Raw genomic sequence first — 22361 nt, forward strand, 5'->3', positions numbered from 1 at the left:
AGCGTTAGTTTAACTTACACCAGATCTAGACTACCAGATCTCCTGACATTGTGAGGTGATCTTAGCAACTGATTTATTAACTAAAGCAAAAGTAATCATGCCGAGCCAATTACATCATAGCTGCCCCCCTCTTTAAATAAAAAAAGAAAACAAAAATTGGTTCGCTGAAGTTATTTATTTTCATATTTTTATTTTATATGAAGAAAAGTTTTGAGCAAAATGTTGTTTTATTATTAAAGAAAATTATTAAACTGGACTAGAAAAAAGAAGATGCATGAAAATTTATAAGGAAATCTGAGTGAACAGAGACACGCACAGCCGTAATCAGAAAGATCGGCTACTTTATTAAATTCCGCTGTCAAATTTTAACAAGCCTTGGGAAATATCACTCTGGGAAAAATATATTTCTTTATTACTTATATTTAAGATTTTCTTTTTATTAGAAAAAGAAAAGTTCCCCAAGACTCGGCTAAACTTTCTTGGAATAAAGCGGGCGCAAAGCAGCTCTGCGCTGGCAAATAAGTCCCAATTAGATCCGGCTCTCCAACAAAGACATATTGCATCCACACCATTATTATTAACTTCAATTCTACATAAAGTCGAGAAAACGCTGCGATCTCCAGATTTTTTAGGCGCCTACCGCTACTAATTCTTGGTGCAATAGATTGAAGCTCTTAGTGTTATTTGATTCGAAAATTTCTTCCTTTAAGTTTCAAAGACTAGAAACTCAATTATCACAAAACTTTAGTTTAATTAGAACTATAGTTCTGCCTAAAACACTTATTTTTGAACGCTTGGTCTAGTTACGGACCAAAGAACAAACTCGAAATGACCCAGCCACCAACATTCACCACTCAAACTCCAGGTTCTAAATTGGTACGTCCTGTTCCAAGACAATCATAACAGCCGGAAAAAGTAAGGTGGTGTTTTAGGTTGAGGCATTTTGCTCGCTAGGATATTTAAATTTTGATTTCCGGGAGAGGCACTAATAGAAAACTTTGAGTTTCCAGCGATTTTCCCTATCTGAGTTTCCCCCTTCATCCAGATTACTAACACACACATTACTAACAAACTTCCGAAAATTTTCTGAAAACCACAGCTCCGTACTCTGGTTCTCCGCAAATTGGCATAAAACTCATAAATAGGAAGTTTGATATACAACTGCAAGCAAGACCTTCTCTTTCTAAGAGGTAAGAGCATTTTAAAAAATAGCAGGACTCTGTCCAGGGTAAACCAATTCGACATAGAACTGTGGGTGTGTGTGTGTGTAAGGCCAACTTGGAGAAGGTGCGTTGCGACATGAATTATCCCAGAGTATGTTTAAAATCAAGTTATAGATGGACCACTAATATTATGCAACAGATCTTGAGGAAATCAGTAAAAGTGAAAAACAGTGGTACTTTCGTGGTTCTTACTTACGTACTTAACCGATTTTCAGTCCGTACATTGCTCTTTAGAGAGCCAGTTTAGAGAGAATGGACTCTATCAGTTTACACCGGAAGTCTTTTCCTCAGCTGAATTGCAACATTCAGTCCTGTCAGTCTATTGGAATAATTTATTTATGAATATTTGTTTTAAGGCAATACTGGGAATAGGATTGATCTCCATTTAAAGTGCAAGATAAATAAATTGTTTTGAAAAATGTAAAATTTGAATAAGTTCAAATCTTGGTTTCAGTGAAATCCGGAGTTAGAAAAAAAAGTGGGAGTGAATATTTAGTGCCAAATTGTTTGAGTCCAAGGGCTCAAAAATTATTTCCCCAAAGAAAATTCAAAACCAGTAATCACTCTGACCAGGAGAAGGAAAAGTCAAAAGGAATCAATTCCTATAAAGGAAGTAAGATTCATAAATAAAAGTTCCGTCACGATAAGGCTGACAGAGAAATCTTCTTGTTTATTTAATGAAATTAATCAAACAGCTGATAAAGTGAAATATTGCTGCAGGCAACTCATTTTTCTTATGAAAGATTCGATTATCCGAGTCGATAGTTGGTTTTAAACTAGTACGCTCTATCGTACGTCATTTATTTTGTTAGTTCTATAGAAAATTTTGATTAATCATCCTGGATGGTAGAGGACTTGGGGGGGAGAGGAAGAGGTTAGCTGCGGTGTTAGAGGCCAGAACTAATCTACGTGAATCTATTCAAGCTTCATCAACTTTGAAGCGCAAGAAGGCTGTATCTGATTAATGGAGAATTCCGCTGAAAGCATCTTCAGCTCATTGAAAATAAGCACTTCTTGCTGGCTGTCTCAAAACCATCTTAGAGTGAGCTACAACAGTAGGGCAACGTTTTCTCCCGTTACTCCTTGGTATTTTCAGACACCATATAGTGGAAAGGGGCTAGAAATCTCTGTAAAGTAAACAGGAAACAAAAATCGCAAGAGAGATTCTCACATCCGGCTTAGCCAAAAAATATCTGCCACAGATCTAATTATCGCAAATGTTGCGAAAGAGGTAACACCACACAATTCGGCGATAGGGCACATTGAGAGGAGCCCCCCCCCCACTTCACGCAAAACTGGATAAATGATTTTATCTGGAAAATATGTGAACGAGAGGTCTAAGCTCTTGAAGTTAGGAGTCAATCTGCGGCGTTTAAATGAAAGTTTGAATAGAATTTCCATAGCTGGAATCAATAGTTGCCCCATTTGCTAGATACTAGAATTCTCTAGTTTAATATTATTCTTGATATTATTAAAAAAGTGACGCCAATCAATCCTCTAAAATGCCAGCTTTCGTGGAAAATTTAGGGCTCGGCTCTGAAGTGTCATATCAATAAGGTTGGTTATATTATCGGCTGAAATGCCGAGTGTCTTGAGCATCTTCCTCAATCGCCAACTACAAATTCGCAGAATCGATTATTCACTTTTACAAATATTCCCTAAGCTTCGTTAAGAAGAAGAAGAAGAAAGAAAACTTCTTTAGGGCCGGAAAGCGCCGTTCTTCAAACTTCTATCAAGTCTTATTGAGCAGATTTGCGAGGTTTTTTGTGGAAAGACAAAGTGAAAAACAAACAAAAAGTTTGTCCATCACCTGTCCATCAAGGCGAGGGCTAAATTACCGTAATCAACATTGTATTTCAATCTTTGTAGTGCAAATGTCAAGGTAAAGCAGACAATCGAGAAAGCTGGCCAAATGGAAAATGCTTTCTTTATTATTCCCTAATTTGACCAAACCTGATTTATTTCCTTTTTATAAAACCAAAAATCTGCTGTGAACACTTAATCACGCTTTCTCTTACTCCCAAACTTCCCACATAAGCATTTCTTCAAATTCGAAATTCCAAAATATATTGCATCGAAATGAACTTTACGATCGATTTCGAGAAAAAAGTTGCCAAAAATGAGCAAAAACGGCATTTTCAAAAATTGTTCTTGTTCTTGTGGTTCTTACCTTTTTTCTAAACAATGTAGCGCCTAAACGCGTGGACCGATTTTCATGAATGAGGTGTCATTCGATTCGGAATTTTACTCATTTTAGCAACTCTAAGCATCATTTTAAACCATCTCAAGTTATTTCAAGTTATAATTAAAGTACTGCTTAATCCAAATGTTAAGAAAATATTTGTTTCTGTAGCTCAACCAACCCGCATAGCCACGCCCTGAAGAGGACAATATATTTGTCGAAACGTTGGCAAAAAGACGAGTTGTTTTATTTGACCGATTCCTCGCAAATCTTCCATCCTAAGTTTAACAATTTGCGGTCACGAAAACTATATATTCAATACAAATAAGCTTTATCAAACGTTTATAAATGGCTGAAATGACGAGCTGAATTATGTTTGAAATGTTGTTACTAGCTGGTTTGTATACCTTTTGTCGTTTATTCAACCCTTATACTTATCTTTTCAAAATGTAAGTTTTTGTTAAGGAAATACATACACATAGTTTGATTTGTCTCTAATTTTCTTGATTGCGTACGGTTCTGTAGGCTACAGTGACTGCTGATAGACAGATACATGTTGCGTACGGTTCTGTCAGACACAAGCTGTGATGTTTCGATTCTAATATTATATATTACATATACATATATATCAGCACCTTCAAGCAAATGTAACCCATTGACTACGAATTAAAACAGATTTAATACTTCATAGATATAACTAATCACTGTGACAACTGAAAATACATCGATCAGAGTACTTGATGAACTAGAAAATGAAAGTAATTTATTATAATTTTTATTAAATGGAAACTTCAGGACGTGACATTACCGTGGAGTTGACTCAGCTCAGTTTCCTTCGAAGAAAAGTCCGAGCTGGTCGTGTGAGTGTTCATATCAAATGAATCTAAACAGTAGTTTAGATGTAGTAACATGCACTCACACAAACGCAAAACTTACAGCGGCTTTATTTGCTTAATACAAATACCAATTTTGCTGTTTCATATATTATTAACGACCATCCATCCCTTTGCTCTTTTCAGCACATATTTACCCTCGACCCTCATTGTGTACTATCTGCTTGAAAGCGGGACGGAGTAAAAGTGGGACTAGGAGTTATTTGACTCTCATGCATTTTGAATAGAAATGTTCCATACATGCTTGTAACAGCAATGGTCAGTTAGGGCCCAATTTGGATCTGGCCAACATATCCAGCCTCCCAACTGTTGCTGACATAGTTCTTTAAAGAAAACTTCACTCTAAAGCGCTTCATAAATGGCCCAAAGTTTTCCTGTAAAAGACCATTTTTGTTGTTGTTGTTACAAAAGAAAGTTAAGTGTTACTAAAATTCAGAATCGGAAGAATGTTACTTGTTCAGTCGGAAGTGAATGTACTGATGATCTTTCGAGGTTTCGGTGAATGTAACTTCTGCCAAAGGGTTTCATTTGAACTAAGGGTATCCCTTTGATTCAAAAGGATTTTGGTGAGGTTCTATATTGAAAAGGTAGCAAATACAAGGAACAGAAGAAACACGTTGCCGGTAATGAATATAATCCTGCCATTTTACATAATATCTAGTTACTTTAGAAAATGCTTAATCGATATCTAATCGATAAATTCATGAAAAATAATCTTACGTGTGTGTTAAACATTTGTCAGTTTTCGGATTAAGTAACAAAAAAATAAAGAAAAATTGAAAGATATCAATTCAACATCGAATCTCATTGTAAATAGAATTACTCACTGAATCCTCCACTTTTTATGAGACATTCGCGACGGTAACAGAATCCAGGCCTGCCAACAGACAATAAAAATATATAAATTTAATATATTTCCTTTATTTTAACATTGTTTAATACAATAAAATAATCGATTTTATGATAAAATGATTTTACACTATTTGAAGGAAAGGTGCGCGTTACAATGAGATAAGTAGGAGGGTAGAGGAGGAGAGGTAGGGAGAGTGAAAGTATGAAGGATGCAGAACGTTTGTGTATTCACATTTACAGTAATGTATGAGGATAGAACATTTCTTATATAGGAGCGATATTGATTTCTGCATTTATTTACCCAGCAACTGAAGAGCTCTGTAACAAGCCTCATTTTATTAAATATGATATTGAAATTTGTTTTTGAAATGGCTCATATCTCTTTTAGCAATCAGAATCAAGTTTTGAAATCATAATCCCAATTTCTTTTTTAATTGGATTTCCGCCGTTGATCGTTGTGCGAAAGAAAATCTGCCTCGTTTTTTGAATTTCTTCAAACTCCTTATTTACGATAAACACGTCAAATCTTTTATTTGAATACATTTAAAAAACAAAAACAAATTTCATTTTAGGACAGTTCTAGTTCTAGAAGGTAGGTTTCGCGCTTGAGCTTTAAGTGTAAAGGATAGTTCTGCAAACATTAATTTTCGATTTGGAGAAAATGAAAATGTGAAAACTTGGAGAACAAAGTCGGAACAAAGGAAATGGTTTGCGGCAGCGACCAAATAAGTTTAAAGAAACGGTAGAAGTAGCTAGGGTTAATTAAGAAAACAGCCTGCATGAACAACAAGAAGACAGTTTTGAGGTCTGCTAGTTGGAGGACACAGTTTCAAGTCACCGCTATATTTAAGTAACTAGGATCACTGCTCAAACCAAAATAAAGTCTGCCGTGACACAATATGAAAAATTAAGGCTTAAAATGGGAGCATTGCTCCCTGGGTTCCACGTAACAAGAGAGTTTGTCCAGAAGCTTCACCCGGTCACGCTACTATCATGCTACAAGAGAAAGTGACACCTATTACGTGTCACATATGTGCAAAACTCTGAGTTTCCCAATTGAGAGCTGCCATCACCTAAAACGATGTGAATATAGATATACAAGCTAGGTATCGGAGGGATAACAAACGCTTCTGGGCAACGCAGAAGATTTTGTGTTACAAAGAATTCTCCTCGGAAGCCAAGTAGATAATTTATAAATTAAGACGTTAACGACGTTAAATATCTTGCGCTAGCAAAAGATGAAAACTATCTAAAGGAGACTAAAGTCTTCAGAGCATCTTGAGGAAGATATTTGGTCCAGCGGAAGAAAGCGATAGATGGAGGTTTAGATCCAACCAGGAATTATACCATTGTCCAGGAGAGGACAATGAAGGGGAGGTAAAGCGGAGAAAAGATGGTTACTTGACCCCACTATTAGAGGTGAGGAGGAGAGAATGCCAGAATGGCTGCTCACTGGCCAACCGGGAGACAAATAAAAGGATGAAGACCTCGGTTGCAATAGCTGGATGATGTTGAGCAACAAGGAGATAATGCAGAAGGAAACAGCAGTGGGGGAGAGTTGAGAAGAAAATTGAAGCCTTATAGGGCTGGGCTGTCAATGAAGACCTAAAAAGTACAAGTGGGCTCGAATCTGATAAAGTGCACATTAAGGAAGGGTCGTTGCCGCGGGCACTCCTCTTTACTTAACTTCTTCCATTGGCAATAAATTATTTCAGGTCAACAGTTTTCTGTGTAAACTTTGTCTCTGATTTGAAAGTTTAAACTGCTGGCTGGCTGCTGCTTTAAGTTTGAACTTTCCATCCCAGGAGATTTTCTACCATGAAGCTCTTTATCTCGAGGCCATTACAATTTTATCTTGCTAATTAAAGCTGCGCTTGGGTGCGCTGAAAGTTCTCTCTCGACTTTGATCAAAGAATTAAGCTTTTAAGCATGTTAATTAATGTTCACAGGCATTTTTCAAAAAGAAAAATTGTTTCTTTGACCAGCCGCAAACTCGAGTTTCCAAAGGCATTTCTCTTTTTTTAAAGCAGTTTTAGCTCCGAATTTCTTTCACTTCCGACTGTAAGATGTGCCGGTTTTATAAATTTGTGTCCCCGAGTGTATGTAAATAAGCTAGCTCAAATACAAAAAACTGCCGACTTTATAATCTAAGTTCACTAAGTTTGCTTAGTGGATCCGAATCGCACAGCTGGATTAAGCACACTATAAAAGTAAATCAATTATGAGGGGCAACTGAAAAAAGAAAACTCTTCAAAATGGGCAATAAGTTGAAGATGGTTAGAAGATGTTCTTCAAGGGATGGACCAATCCGGAAGCTGAGTGATTTCCGAAAATGACTGATGGAGACTGTAACTTTACTTATTATTATTGTTGTTGTTTAAAGTGTCTTTAAAATTTCCCACCGGCCCGCGCCTGCTCGTGGTGGCGTTCCCCGGGGCGGCTGCTCGCTTCGCGCGGCGGGCCTCCCGCCGGAGGGTACATCCTAAAACTGGGGTTTACTTGCGTCCCCAGGCCGCCGGATAGTACAGTGGCCCGGGCCGGATTAGCCATCACGGCCTGGCTGCCACATCAGCCGGTGTATAATCTCGTCTGTAGCGGTAGTTCCGGATGGCGACCGGGTAGGGGCCTGCCGTTATGGGCGGGGGGCTCTGTTCGAGGCCACCGGCCGTGGGCGCGTCGCGCCTGGGGGGTGGTGGGTCCGGGGACATGGCGTTCTCGGGGGCTGGGCGTCGGGCCGGTTTTTCCCTTTCCTGTTATCGTTCCTTTCCTTCTTTGCCATTTCTTCTTTTTTAAATAAATATAATGAAGAGCACAAATAAAAAAATTACGGTTAAAACGCAAGAAACAAATGTTGAGGCTACCCTAGCCCAAAAAAGTAGTAAGACGCTAAGTAGCGTAGACATGGGTAGAGATTTTCCGTCAACGAGTGATTACAGTCCTTTCCAGAAGAGTGCCAAAGTAAAAAGGACACCGCCTGCGAATACACTGCTTAATTCTGAATTAAGCACTGATGGAAAAAATTCGTATTCGAGGGATTCAAGCCCTGAACCTTCCCCACGGAGACGGGAACCACGGTTTGTCTCACCGGCAATTTCCGGTGTGCTGGCGGGCGGCCCGGTTGGGTCTCCGGAGCAGGCGGATATGGAGGATGCGTGCAGAAGGGTTGATGAAGAATTGAAGCGCATGCGCGGAGTCATTGCGAAGATGAAAGGGGCGGCAAGCCGGCAACGCAATATGAGTACGGACGTCAAGGATGGCTTGTTGGAAATTGAGGAGTCGGTCGAGGTCGTCCAGGCCCTTAGAGGTTTCTGGAGTGTTGCTTTGCAACGTTTGGTCCGTTTGTCGCAAGCCAAGCTAGACAAGCCTAAATCGAAAGATATCGTGTCCGTGTCGACACAGACACCGTTGGCAGACAAAGGGTTAATTGCTACACAAAATATGAGGGTAGCAAGGAAAGTTGAGGTTGAAGTGCCCCTGGTCGATTTGGGAGAGAACACGACTCCAAATGAATGGGTCGAAGTACGCTCTAAGAGAGTCCGGGCCCCTCGGAAGGGTGGGGTGAGGGAGGAGGAAAATAGGATGGAGGAGGCTGGTTTGTCCGGGGAAGTGGGAAAGATCCCCGAGAGAGCTAATCCAAGGACGAAGAGGAACAGGAGAGAGAAAGGACCGCCGAGAACGCGCCCGGACGCGGTGCTAATTAAGCCTGCAGAGGGCAAATCATATGCGGAAGTGTTGAAAGAATTAAGAGAACGAATAAAACCGGAGGATGTTGGTGCTGAGGTTAGTCGCATCAGACAGACTAGGGCAGGAGATATCCTGGTAGAACTAGGTGCCGAAACTAAAGATAAGGTAGCTTTCGGGGCAGCCCTTAATGCTGTACTCCAGGAAAAGGCAACGGCTACTTGTCTGGAACCTAGAACCACAGTAGAAATACGGGACTTGGATGCCCTTGCAGATGAAGAAGAGATTAGGCACGCAGTTGAGCAGCAGGTAGGTGGAAATCCAGGCGATCTTAGAATTCACCTGACGAAGGCGAGTAGTAGAGGTCTGAAGGCGGCGATTGTCCAGCTCAGTGTAAGAATAGCGGACAAACTGGAAAAAGAAGGCACACTTCGGGTAGGCTGGGTAAGGTGTCGAGTGAGAAGAAGAATCACAGTCTTGAAATGCTTTAAATGCTTGTCATACGGTCATATGTCGGCAGCTTGTGCGGGGCCGGACCGCAGCAATTTATGTTATAAATGTGGTAATGAAGGGCATTTGGCTGCCGTTTGCACGGCAGATATTAGTTGCATGCTGTGTCGTAATAGGGGTTTGGAGAATAAAAAGTGCCAGCACATACTAGGTTCAGGTGACTGTACTGTGTTTCGGCAAGCATTAGAACAAGCTAAGAAGAAATTTGCAATAGTATGAGAATCCTTCAAGGGAATCTCCATAGGAGTAGGTTAGCTGATTCGCTTTTGGATCAGCTGGTTGCTGAGAACGAAGCAGACATATTACTTCTTTGTGAGCAGTATAGAGTTAGGGACACCGGTCTTTGGTATAACGATTTGTCAGGCACAGCCGCAATTTGGATTCCTAATCAGGGGAGTTTTCCAATTGAGTCGGTGGGTAGAGATAACGGATACGTGTGGGCGCGGAGTCGGAATATCACCTTTATTAGCTGCTATTTCACTCCTAATGAGAGCGTACATGAATTCAGGAGGAAGTTAAACTCCTTGGAGGATGATATCCGAGAGATGACTGGCCAAATCATTGTGGTCGGCGACTTTAATGCTAGGGCGGTAGACTGGGGTATGCCTGAGACGGATATGAGGGGTAGAAATATTCTCGAAATGATAGCCAGAACGAGACTGGTTGTGCTTAATAAAGGGAACGTGTCTACATTTAGGCGTCCGGGTTATTTAGAAACAATTCCTGATATCTCCTTAGCTTCGGAGAATCTGGCATCTTCTATTGAAAATTGGAGGGTTATTGAAGAAATTACTGGGAGCGACCACCAATATATCACGTTTAGAATAACACAAAGTGTGGATAGGATATGGAAGCCAAAGGATAGTGTAGGCTGGAATCTAGATAAGATACATGAAGAGGTTTTCTGGAAGGCGATTGAGGACGGGATGACAGAAAGCAATCCGGTTAGTGAGGAGGGTAGAGTTGGAGCTGAGGCAGTGGTTACCTTAGGCATGAACATTATCTCGGAGGCGTGTAACCAATCAATGCCCAGGAGAGTTTGTTGGAGAGGGAGGCGGCCAGCCTATTGGTGGAACTCGCGAATTGCGGATCTCCGTAGGGATTGTATTAAGAAGAGGAGGAGGGTTCAACGAGCAAGAAGAAGGCCGACAGCCGCATGCCGTGCAGCTGAATATAGAGAGGCGAAACACGAGCTGCGGAAGGCAATTTACCTGAGCAAAAAATGCTGTTGGGATTCTCTCGTAGCGGAAGTAGACCGAGATCCTTGGGGTTTAGGTTACAAAATCGTAACTCAAAAGATTGCCGGCTTGAAGAAGCAAGCGGCCTTGGATGCGGAGGCTATGGAAGGGATTGTAAAGGGTCTTTTCCCCACACACCCCGAAAGACCAGAGAGATTATTTGAAGCCCCTATGAATATCCCGTTTTTTACGGAAGAAGAAGTCCAGGATGCAGCGGTTACTTTGAAAACCAAGAAGGCCCCAGGCCCGGACGGCATACCCAATGAAGTTGTAGCAATGATAGCACGAGGAAAACCAGACATATTGTTACAAATGTTTAATGCATGTTTAAAATCCGGCATATTTAGTTATAGGTGGAAGATTGCCCGGCTAGTTCTAATTAGCAAAGGCAAGGGAGGTTCACTCCCCTCGTCATTCCGTCCGCTATGCATGCTGGACACGGTAGGGAAGCTCTTTGAAAAACTTATTAAGCTAAGGCTTACGGAAGAAATTTGGGAAGCAGGCGGTCTATCACCCAGGCAGTATGGCTTTAGACCAGCTAGGTCTACACTGCAAGCAGTAGAGGAGGTTGTAAGGGCGGTTCAAAGAGCAGAAAGTCGTAGTCAACGTACGCGGAAGATAGTATTGCTAGTCACGCTAGATGTCAAGAACGCGTTTAATTCCCTCAAGTGGTCCGACGCCCTGCAGGCACTTGAGAGAAATTTCCATATTTCGCCATATTTATTGAGGGTTCTCGACGACTACTTCAGAGATAGGTCGCTAGTCTATCAAACAGAGGCAGGTCCTAAAATCATGACTGTCACAGCGGGAGTTGCGCAGGGGTCGATTCTAGGCCCCGATATCTGGAACGTCACTTACGACGGATTACTGCGGTTAGAAATGCCTGAAGATACGGCATTAATCGCTTACGCTGATGATGTCGCAGCGCTGATATCGGTGCGTAATTTAGAAAAAGCGCAAACTAAGTTACACCAGGTTATGCGAAGAGTGAATGGTTGGATGGTGGAACATGGACTGGAGTTAGCTTTGGCTAAGACGGAGGTCGTCATATTGACAAAGAGAAGGATCAACCCGTGCATCCCGTTCTATGTTGGTAGGGAAGTGGTGTCTTCGGCTAGAGCGGTTAAGTACTTGGGTGTAACCATGGACGTTAAGCTCAGCTTTGGAAGACATATCCAAGAGGCTGCCGATAAAGCTGCGAGTGCAGTAGCGCGTCTGTCAAGGTTGATGACTAACGTGCGAGGTCCCAGGGCGAGTACTCGCAAAATATTGATGAGTGTTTCCCACTCTGTGATGTTGTACGGCGCAGAGATTTGGGCAGGAGCCTTGCGAAAGAAAATGTATAGAAAAAGGCTCGCGCGGGTGCAGAGACTCGGCGCACTCCGGATTGCCTCTGCTTACCGCACCGTGTCGGAGCCGGCCGTCTTGGTAATAGCCGGGGTTATACCTATAGCCCTCCTAGCTCGGGAGCGTGCAAGAATCTATGCTAGACGGGGCGAGAATAATCGCGTGGATATAGCTAGGGAAGAGCGAGAGCGTACCATGGCAGCGTGGCAGGAAGAGTGGGATGCGGAGCACCGAGGCCGCTGGACCGCTATCTTAATTCCAAACATCAAAAGCTGGGTTGGTAGAAGCCATGGTGAGGTAAATTATCCCTTGACCCAAGTCCTTTCTGGACACGGATTCTTCAGAGATTATCTGAAAAAGGTAGGTAAAGAAGAGGTATCGGCCTGCTTGTATTGCCAAGCTCCACGCGACGATGCTCGGCACACGGTTTTTGAATGTGAAAGGTGGGCTCGACCCAGAAGTAACCTTGAGCAGGAGGTTGGGGAACTGGTGCCTGGAAGATTTGTCCAGACTCTGTTGAGCAGTCGAAACAACTGGACAAAGGTTACTTCCTTTGTCCGGGAGATAATGTTTACTAAACGTGCAGAGGTGAATATGGGAGAAGGGGCCCGTTAGGGCTAGGTTAAGGAGCCTAGCCTGATGCAGTGCTGAGAAAGCGAATCCAGGCTAGGCTCAGGTGTATGGGGGGGGGGTTTTAGCCGGTAGGCATATTTATATGGAGTCCGGCACATTGATGTGCGTAAGTAGCATTTCCCCCCTCTAAAAAAAAAAAAAAAAAAAAAAAAAAAAAAACTGTCCAGTAACATTCAATTAATAAAGAAAATTTACCAGATTTGAAATTTTTCTGAAAAATTTTACTTTTATTCATTCAAGCAGAATTGTTCACACACTAATTAGTTAATCATAGAAGTTGAATCATGCTCGTAGATATCTAAAACCAGTGTGCTTACTGATGTAAAGCTAGTCTGCTTTCTTTTGGTGAACTAAAAACTCGACCGAGACCTGCATTCTAAATCTGTCAGTGATCCCAAGCTTTCTGGACCCATTGCTCACTTGAACATTTTTTATGAAACGCTTCTTCCAGGAAACGGAGTTATAGTCGAGAATGTTTTTACCGGAAATTAAAGTTTTCAGGTCATCTATTTCCAAATGGCTTTTAGATAATGGTCCTAGTGCGCATGCATACACGCAGTAATCTCTAATTTAATATTATTTTTCCTTCGCAAATATCAACGAATGAAACTCGCGAATGAGATTTATGATGGTATAATATTTTATTGAGATTTTGGAAAAAAATACAAAGTCTACCCGTAGATCTCAACTTTCATTTCACCTATGGAGAAGTGAGACCGCGTCGAACAAATGAACGAAAGATACGAGTATAAAGTCAGTTTGCCCCAACTACTTCTAGGCTCAAGAATAAACTGAGTGAGCTTCAATTCTAAAACAGATCTTTTATCACACTTCAGGATCCAGAATAACCAACGCACACACAAACCCCAAAGACCAAAATGCAAGGGAATGCCGCGCCATTGGTAACACCGCCAAGCGCTGTCGCTGGAAAAAAAAATGTAAACTCAGAATATTTAGGTTTTTAATAGATGGGAATCTTATATTTTACCACCATTATACCACCATAACTAAGGAGCGATAAAATATACTGACCTTCCACAATCGGAGTCTCAATCGTACGGAATTCAAAGCGTTTTGGCACAATTATGGAAAATTACCGTCACCGTAATTTATCAGAAATATAAACATGTAGATGCAGAAGATGTACACAAAGAAAATAAAGGCACTTTAAAATTACTAACCTTTCCATTTGCCAAAAGAATGAGTTGTAATAGCTCGTTTTCTATTGAGGGTATTCGACGTATTTTGGGACAATTGTGGACAATAACTATTTCCACAATTGAGAGAATTATGAACATTCTAGATCGTATAGGAAACAGATATTCAATGATAAAGATTAGTGATCTTCCATTGTACAAAAAGTTTTATTTGAAATATCTCGTTTTCTATTGAGGGAATGCGATGTATTCTAGCAAAATTGTAGACAATAACTATCTACACAATTGGAGAATTATGAACATTATAGACTTTATGCAAAGAAGATAAAGTTCAGTGATCTTTCGTTATGCCTAATGTTTTGATTGGTAATCTCTCGTTTTCTATTAAAGGGAATTCTAAACTTTGGCACAATTGTCTCGCTGTAAAATTCTAAAAATATGATAGCAAATCACTGTTAAATCAGGTTTCACTATTCTAGGCTAATATTCGTCCCAGCTTTCCATTTAGTACCTAAATGGACTAAAGAACTAATACTGCACTCTGTGTCTCCGCGGACGAGGAAGGTGAGTTTTAGGTTTGAAATGGCTCGATTAAAAAAAAAAATAAATAAATATTTCTATTAGAAGTAACACCTAACACAGACTCAAGGTTCAAGGCCAAATAAATGAGGTTCTGATCATTTTCAATAGAGTGCGTTAGCCTAAACAAATCTCGATTTTTAGCATTATTTGTGACATTAAGAGATAGACCGCGGAGCTTACACAGTAACTAACTATCACAGACTGAAAACTTTAAAATTCGTAAGAGTAGCCCAGTACGCGTGCGCCCTAGCTGTACACTATAAAGGAAGCAGTGCCAATTATTCGTGAGGAAAAGATACCAGGAAGCACTTGACCCAGTTTGATGACATTGCTTCCACTTGCCTCGCCACATCATTAGTAGCACAAACGCTTTGGAGCGTCTGATTTTCATATCTTCATCTTCAACAAACAAAAAGACTAAGGACGAACTGAGATTTACAGGTCTGTCTGTCTGTGGGTGCCATTTCTTTGTAAGCTTAACTTTGCTTTGTTTTCTTTCACTTTTCTACTTTATTTTAATGGCAAAACTTTCATTATTCCTCTTTTTTCAAATTTGCAGGCCAATTTTTCATTAGGACACTTGCAACTCTAATAGAGTACAATAATTAACGCTTACTATTAAAACTTACTGTTGATGTTCGTAGAGGGAAGCAACTGCATTTAAGTTTTCGAACAATATTCTATCTTCTTGGCTTAACCCGAAAAAGTAAACAAAAACTATTTTGAGTCTCAACTTTCTCTTAACGCACTTTGCGTAACAAATTTTTCTTGGAACATAGAATTCAAACTAAACTAATACACAATTGGCATCAAAATGGATACCTGGAATAGTTTTCCAATAACCAGGAACACTTTTGTACGCTGAGAGAATTTTCAAAGTGATGAGTCTTCACACTTTTTTGGTATCTACTAATCGTCTTATTTATGTTTCAGTGCACGTTGGAAAATGAAAACTGAGGAAAGCATCATACTTACGGACGATTATCTCAAGATATCTTCCTCATTAAGAAATCTAAGGGATTAATGCAGGCTAAAGGATTTTTTTAGATGGCATTAGATGTAATTTAAAACAATTCAGAGACTCTTGACTGAAGTGCTTTCCTTATGCATCATAAAGCACCACTTCGATCCAGTGATTAGCCAAGCATCACTTTATAATGAGGTTAATATGATCAAAAAAGTATTAACATATAATTATTAGCATGTGCATTCTAATTGAGGTTGCGACATAATCTCTGCCAAGTTTGCTTATTACATTGAACATGGCCACTTGAGCAAGAGCATTTCACAACACATCCGATTTAATATGACTAGAGTGACATGGGACTTAGACATGGAAACTTGGTAAAGTTCTGTTCACGAGGTCGTATTGAAAGAGCATGTTAAAACATATCGGTGAAATGGGGAGGTTTCATTCATCTGAGTAACATCAACATCATCTGTTTGCAAAGATTGGAAGTTCTCTCAGAAGATGTAAATTTTGGGTATCGTGATTGGACCAGTTTGTCTGACCGTCTGCCATCAGCATGGCTAAACTTTTTGACAAATTCAGCCAAGCGGAGCATAACTATAATGAATCCCTACATTAATAGTTCATTATACATTGCACAATAAAGTTGCGGAAGACCGACATGACATAACGTGTGTGACGTAACGGACACCCACAAAGCACAACTAAAGTTGGCAGCCCCAAAAAAGTATTCGGAGTTCTCTCATAATTAGTTCATTTCAGATCAAACAATTCCCTGCTCTGTTTATATTCACTACTTAGAAAAATCCAATCCAAAATGGAATTAATTAAGGATATGGCTGATAACATTCGCAGAGCCAGCGGACGTGCAAAATACTGCAAATGCACTTCATTGAAATTAAGTAGATTTGGTCGAAATGCAAGAACCATCAGACTGAACCAGTGGTATGGCAACCTGCTGTCCATTCTATTCGTTCTCTACTAGAACGACACTAAACGACAGAAAATGCAAATAAATGGACATTGGCTGACCCTTTGTTTTATTATTTACATTAAAAGCAATAATTTTGTGAATAACATAAAATTTTACCATCTGTGATAACTAAAAAACGTTTTTGACTGCGGATGTAAATTTCGAATTTTTTGAAGGTATTTCTGTATTTTTAAATTATGTATTTATAATATATAATAATCACAAAACTTGAAAATAATGATGATTAGAACTTGAGGGAAATTTAGAGCAATGGGAAACTTCATTTCCCCAAGATTTTGCTGGAGCTCTCGGGATAACTATTTCTCTTTCCCTTACATCTTTAAAGCAGATCTTCTTTTGCCTTACCCTGCAGCGATACTCTGCAGACTAGTTATCACGCTAATTGCACATCTTTTTGGGTCTTCCTTAATTAGCTGCAATTTCACGGTTCTTTCAGAATACTCATTAACCACAGTAGAAAAGTAAAAGGGAGATAGAATATTAGTAACTCGCTCAATCACTAAACGTGATTGTTCAGTGAACCGCTAGGAAGCAAACTTCACTACGGATATCTTTCACCTTTCACCTTACCTTAGGATAAGAAATTAGAGGAAACGAGAATGTTGAGAAGAATATCAAAACTAAAGAAATAAAATATATGTAATCACTTTCCCTTAAATAAATCTGTTAGAGAAAGAAGATCATAAATGCATTCTGCGAACAGAGAAGTGCGCTTGGCTCTGTATGCAAGTAAATATTAATAAGATTGTTTTGCGAAAATAAGTCAATGCTCTATAACTAAATAAAGATGTCAGCCGCCTAATTAAAATTTCATTGCCCCCCCTTCAGGTTCGTAATGGCACTCTAGAGGGATAGCGGTTACTCTTAATCGAATTTTTCGGAGAAATATATCTAATAACCTATTTTTCTATCCTAGAGAGCAATAATTGTAGGTGTAAAAAAATTCAGTCGTCTTTTTCGAAAACAAGTTTAATAAAATCAATTCCATGGCGTAGTGCTTCCGGCTGACCTATTTTGACTAAAAAATCTTATTGGCGTTTACAGGTGTCACCTAAGCGAAAAATCTGCAATATCCGGTTTTGCAATTGGTGTGAACACACATTCACACTCACACACCGCAGTTAACTAAGTTCTCTTTTAGCTTAGAATTCATATGAAACAAAATTTCCCGCTTTTAATATGTGTGTGTGTTATGAAATAAGTGTTATACAGAAAGTGAGAGGTCATCTTCCTCAAGAACCAGAGCTGAAAGGAAAGACATGAAAGGTCAACGGTTCACCCAAAGAGACTAGTCGAATGCGCAGCTTACCTCTGACCAAGTTCATAAAGAAACCTTCATCTGCCAGGAAAATTACAGTCCGAAGAGTCTGTACAAGACATTCGCAAGTTTTTTTTTTTAAGAAAAATCATCGGCACTAATTTAGAAAAAGTCACAGAAAACTGAAAAATCAACTCAGGAAGGGCTTTCCGGTTTTCGATAATCACCAAAAACGTAATCAGTTCTGCTGGATACCAGAACGTAAAATTTATTTTATTTATTGCTTTGAAGACCATTACGCCTTACAAGCAAGGAGTGTGTTATAAAAGAAAATGAAAATAAATACAATATCCCAATTATCTCATAAACAAAAAAAACATAAGAAGAAACATTCAGCTCTGGAAGAATGTTGCCAGCTGTTACCTTTTGGTGAAATAAACATTTCGGAAGAAAAATCAAATTGGGGCTTCCTTGCAGTAATAATACATTAACTTAAACAAGATTTTTTTTGCTTCAAACATTTGATGGTATATAAGAATATATTGTTCAATTGAGTTTAATTTTCAATATTTAATAAGTTAACTAATTTGTCACTATTGGCATTATAATTTAAGATGTACTGAAGTAAATATTTATTTCTGTCCAATGAAAATTTTGAACATTGAAAAATAAAATGGTAAAGATTATCTTTTAAATCTAGAGAGCACAATGAACAAATATCCTCCGGATTAAATTGATGTTTCTCATTTTAAATAATAATTCTACAAAATTTTCGACCCATTAAACGCATTTGGGCTACCAGCTTTTATTGCAGTTAAATAAAAGATAATTTTCTCTAGAACTGAAAGAACAGAAACTTCTAAAATGCTCGTAGAGGCTAAAAGAAGAATTATAAATAAAATCAATATTCTTACTAAATAAATGATTATCATAAGCTTGAATTATATCATTTAAATAATACAAAGAATTATATACATTATTGTTAAACAGTAAACGATCATAACCAATGAGAGAAAGTTGAGATTTAAAATGAGAGAACCGGTTAAAAGGAAGAACAAATTTTTTTTCAATTTCAATTAACCTCTTTAAACATTTCTTGGGTAATCTGTCTTCCAGCATATTTTGTAGAGAGCAATACCACCCCAGCATTCTTTTAAACATTTTCAACTGAGTACGCCTTAGACCCGTTTCCAATCTCACATAGGCACTAGGAGTTTGTGGAGGTAAACGTAATACTTGACTTAAAGAAAAACATCTGGGCAAGTTCCAAATCGTCCGTATGAGGGCAACCCCAAATTTCTGAGCAATTTAGCAAATCACTCTCTGCCATGGACTCATAAGTAGGACACTTAGCTTCCCAACTCTCAGAATGTGTAGCTTTCAAGAGTCCTAAAACTGAAGAATTGGCTGCTCTAAATTTGGAAAGATGGTATTTTGCAGCAGTTCCAAATTGGCCAGAGGAAGAAAATGGGACGCCCAGGTACGTGTAATTATTACTGACTAATATTTCGGAATTGTTAAATAAAAAATCTTTCATTTTGGGTAGACGACCTCTCTTAAGAAAAAACATGATTACCGTTTTACGGATATTTACTTTTAAGGAATTAATATTACAATATTCATTAAGTATATTTAAATTCTGTTGAAACCAAAACGTAATATAAATTTGAACTATCGTGTCGGAAAAAATGAAATTTTTCTCATTTTTCGTGTTCGGAGGTGCTCAAAAGAAGGTGGACTCAAAAAAAGCTGGAAAAAGGAAATCTGGCCACTACTACTACTACAGAGAAGAGATAATCTGCTGTGACTTCCGCTCCTACTTCCTCTTTCAGTAATTAACAAAATTAATAAATTCAAGAAAATTAGGTTGGTACGACTGCCCAACTTGCTCTTTAAAGGGAAAACAACCAAATCCCTTCTCTAGTTAATTACTGTTATAATAATGTTACATTAAACTGCAAGGGGTTTTATATAAATGTTAATTTACAGCAAATTAATTTACCAGCAGGCAAATTGATCAGCGATCAACAGAGATGATCCTGCTTGGCTTACAGAGGCGCCAATTTCCGACTGATGACACCTTTTACTAATTAGAAGACTGGAAGGGTTCTGGGACTGGACACCGTTGTGCGCAAGTGTCTCGTAAATGGCCGGGCATTTTTTAACCCCTCTCAAGAGAAATTACTTCGATTTTGTGGCACCATGGGGCCTCACACGATTCTCAGTAAACTAGACCCGCTAGTTCCTTTCAAGTCCCAAGCTTTTTGAAGCACTTCCTGAGGAACATTCAATTAATGGCTCTTTATGGCTCAAATGGGGGAGGTATTCATCTTGAGGGCCCTTTCAGTGCACTCGTTGCACCTCTATCATATTAATGAAAATGCATTATGTTCTAAATTTGAAGAAAATCAATAACCGAAGTAGCACCAATTAACCAATTAGATTTTTGAGTCGCTAATGATTTTCCTGAAAAGGCTGCAACGTTTTCCCGCCACTACACTTTTCTGAAAGTTCTACGTTCTTCACTTTTGGGACTTCCTCTCAGCGAATATTGACTGCATTGAAATAAACTATTGATTAGTACAAGTTCTAAGTTTAGAGGAAATTGAGATCATAGAAAGTCGTGAGAGTATGTCCACTGCCTGTATGATATCGATTTTATAGAAGCACTGGTCAAATGAAGAATTTATTTGGTGCAATTTGACCAATTCCTAACGCACACAGATAGAACGAAATAAACACGTTTACTAAACTAGAGTTAGAAAATGATGGCTAATTGAACATTAATTAGTAGACTAAATAATGTAAAATGAGAACGACACTTTTGAAGATATTCAGGACGAGGCCAGAGTGGGAAGGGTGCAGCGCTGAACATTAGTTCCAGACGAACAGATAGGCTGGAATTCTATCTGTCAGAGGCCGGCCGAGCGCGCTCCGGCAGTTCGTTATTAACGATCCCCTGGTGCAGCGCTCACACAAACTTGCTTATTGCATTGCTTATCAATTATCCTGCATTTAACACCTTTCGCTTTTCCCATTAATTATCACCATCAACTAAACAAATTTTCATAAAATTTTACTGGCAAACAATTAGTCGGCCACAACCTTTTCCTGCTAATCTCCAATTTCTCATTTGTACGATTCGGAGCCCATTACCACCATACCATAACCTAACTATCGTGTTACTCATTGTGCTGTACTTGAGGCTCCTCAAAATCCCTCATACGTTATAAGTAAACGCAATAAATTCTGAAGTGTAACAATTTAGTGACTTTAGAAAATAGTTCATGAGATATACATAGAAGGTTAAATTTTGGTGGTTTTCAAATTCATCCAAATTTCAAACCTTTATATCCTTATTCGTATTGAACAGATTTCAATGAATTCTCATCCGAAATTTAGAGAAACTGTAGATGAAGTATTAATGAAATGATGGATACTTGCTGATTTGTATACCTTTTGGCGTTTAATTAACCTTTATACTTAACTTATAAAACTGTAAGTTTCTGTTAAAGAGATTTTTAATTTATGTGATGCTAAAACGACAGGGGGGGGTATTGAAAATAAAGTGATTTTTAAAAAAAGAATAATAAAAAACAAACTTCTGAGGTACACAAATCAAAATTCAGAATTTTCAGTAACTTCAGTTTCTATGTATGTCAAAATGATGAATCAAAGGCTACGCCATTGCTGCAAGCAATGTGCACAATGCTATGGCGAAATGTTAAAAATTACACATGTTTGCTGGGTTGTGCAACCTTTGCACGAGCCGCCTCAGAAACTTTTAAATCTGAACTTATTCTTATTTGGCAATAAAACTATTTTCAGTCCATATCTAATGTGGAACCACGTAATGTGCTGACATAAAACATGGCGGTGTAAAATAGTGGAACACTAAAATTTTCATGCTTCCATTACTGTATTGTAAACAGATTAAGCAGCTAAAAATAAGGTAGAAAAGTGCAGTGATCTGGACCAAGAATGCTGTCATTACCCCTCTACCTAGTAAGCTCATCATCCACTCTGCTCTGCGTGATCTATTTCTAATGTAGGTCACGTAGAACCATTTGCCGGAGAGTCATACAGTAAACATGCCGTTTCGTGCTTATAAAATTTACGCTTCCCTTTCAATTCTGAGCCATTTTTTGTGCGTAGAGGATAATTAAGTTTTCACACGTTAAGAAGAACACTCACACGCCTTTCGTATAGAGAAATCTACGCTGTTAAATATTAATGTACCGAAATTCTAAAAAAAAGAATCAGTGGTAGTGAACCTTCACCACATCCTTCTGCTAAAATCTTCAAATGCTAACTTACAACTTTTAATTACTCTTCGGGATAACCTATAATCAATTTCACATAAAAATTATTTGAATAACATTTTTTGATCTAAATACAAAGTTAAGAGAATATCGGTGAAGCATTATCGAAAAAGTCTCGGTGAAGTTTAAGAATGAAGTACGCTTTAAGACTGCAAGTGGGGGAAACCGCGTAACTTAGGACCATGAGAAAGTTACAATGAGAAAACTCGACTTTTTCATTGGCTAGATTAGTTCACTTTTATTATTGGTTATCTATTTATTATAAAGACAAGTCACATGCGACGACCTAAGACTTGAGTTATCCCGGCCTGTTATCGTGCGATGGGCCTGGCGGCACTGTTTATTAATGTCACTTTTCGGCACCAATAATTTGGAATCAATGACCAGCACAATTTGGGGTAGAGCAATAGCTTTTCAAACTTTATATGATTGGTTGGCTGATAGTTCCAAACCAATAGGTGGGAGGTCAACCCCGACAGCCTACTAATCCGTTGAATGATTTAAGCCAATCATACATTT

General features: G+C 38.9%; 1 protein-coding gene across 7 annotated transcripts in view; it reads right to left on the reverse strand.

The window, feature by feature from the left end:
* LOC141447628 (uncharacterized) overlaps positions 1–22361 on the reverse strand; it is a 145413-nt gene that overhangs the window by 77390 nt on the left and 45662 nt on the right. For 6 of the 7 annotated variants that reach the window (XM_074115377.1, XM_074115375.1, XM_074115371.1 and 3 more), the window contains one exon: positions 5126–5175. The exons of the other annotated variant lie outside the window; for it this stretch is intronic. In XM_074115377.1, the coding sequence (XP_073971478.1) occupies positions 5126–5175 (50 nt within the window). The remainder of the gene's footprint in view (positions 1–5125; positions 5176–22361) is intronic. 7 annotated transcript variants of the gene reach the window in all.

Source organism: Rhodnius prolixus, unplaced genomic scaffold, assembly GCF_049639745.1.
Source record: "Rhodnius prolixus isolate KJV_2025 unplaced genomic scaffold, Rpr scaffold_7, whole genome shotgun sequence".
In the NCBI taxonomy this organism is placed as follows: domain Eukaryota; kingdom Metazoa; phylum Arthropoda; class Insecta; order Hemiptera; family Reduviidae; genus Rhodnius; species Rhodnius prolixus.